The following is a 1129-nucleotide window of genomic DNA, read 5'->3' as shown; positions in this document are numbered from 1 at the left end:
ACCTCATGATCACACAGGCTGGTGTTAGCACCCATTTTATACAAGATTACCCCCCTCCACACACACACACACACAGAATTCACCATGGACACCTGGAAAATAATTTAAGCAAAAATTGGTGGTGAGGGGGTGGCATTTCACAAACTTAGCCGACAGCTCCGTGTTTCAGCCTCAAGGAGAGTGAAGAGATTTTCAAGATACATTGCTAACTTTCAAAAGGTGGGTGACCCGCTGCTCAGCTCGCTGGGTGGTGTTTGGTTAGTTGGCAGCGATGCCCGACCCGAGGAGGGTAGGGTGCGGGGTGGGGCCACTTCTCATAGAACTCAACTCCACTGCAGCTGTTCCTGTTCCACACGGTCCGCCGGGCTGGCCCCGTCCCTTTCACACAGTGCGTCACCAGAGGCAGCTTCCAGGCTCAATGGCAGGAGACCACCTATAACCTCTTCACCTTCGGCTGCCTCTTTCTGCTGCCACTGACTGCCATGGTCATCTGCTATAGCCGCATCGTCCTCAGTGTGTCTGGTCCCTGGACACGGAAAAGAAGCCATGGTGAGATGCCCTAACCCTCACCCGCAGCACTGCCACCTCCGTCCAGCCTAAGGACCGAGCTCTCTACCTGACAGCTGTCTATCAGTCACTGATCCAGAGAGAACCACCACCGCACATACCTGCAGCACCCGCTGCTGCAGATGAATTTACTGAACGCACTTGGTCCCAACCAGTGCCTGGTCCTCCAAAGCCGCGATCGCTGCAGGGATCAGGGAGAATGCGGTCTGTCTTTTCCTTCGCTCTGAGACACTGTCAAGTAAGAGCAGATCGGGGACTTTCTGTATCACACAGCACGTGGACCAATCCTTCCCCCAGCATGTCGGCCACAACCCGTGGGGAGGGGACCATGGAGTCCCAGTTTGGGACGGGAAAGGGGTCTGCAGCCTTTCTTTTCCCAGAGGTGGGGAGGGCTCCATCTCCTTATTTCTGCCCCTCCATGCCCTCATCCTGGGCTCGTGCAGAAGGGGGGTGGCTCTGAACCAGTGCCTTCCTTCATTGTCTCCACTCCCAGCCCCTGCGGATGGATGTGCGCTTCGCCGCTCCTTAGACAATCGCCCTCGCGTCCGCCTGCGGGCCCTGC

The 1129-nt window shown here is 56.8% G+C and overlaps 1 protein-coding gene across 1 annotated transcript in view; it reads left to right on the top strand.

Annotated features, from left to right (window-relative positions):
* Positions 1-1129, top strand: part of LOC101659402 (gonadotropin-releasing hormone II receptor-like) — a 12571-nt gene that overhangs the window by 5667 nt on the left and 5775 nt on the right. Inside the window, exons 2-3 of the mRNA XM_045283708.1 lie at positions 339-549; positions 1061-1127. Coding sequence (XP_045139643.1) covers positions 339-549; positions 1061-1127 — 278 coding nt within the window. The remainder of the gene's footprint in view (positions 1-338; positions 550-1060; positions 1128-1129) is intronic.

The sequence above is a fragment of the Echinops telfairi genome, unplaced genomic scaffold (assembly GCF_000313985.2).
Source record: "Echinops telfairi isolate 266 unplaced genomic scaffold, ASM31398v2 ScPeMD7_7466;HRSCAF=8504, whole genome shotgun sequence".
Classification (NCBI taxonomy): Eukaryota; Metazoa; Chordata; class Mammalia; order Afrosoricida; family Tenrecidae; genus Echinops; species Echinops telfairi.
Note: the sequence above shows the minus strand (reverse complement) of the source record. Positions and strands in the feature narration are given on the sequence as shown.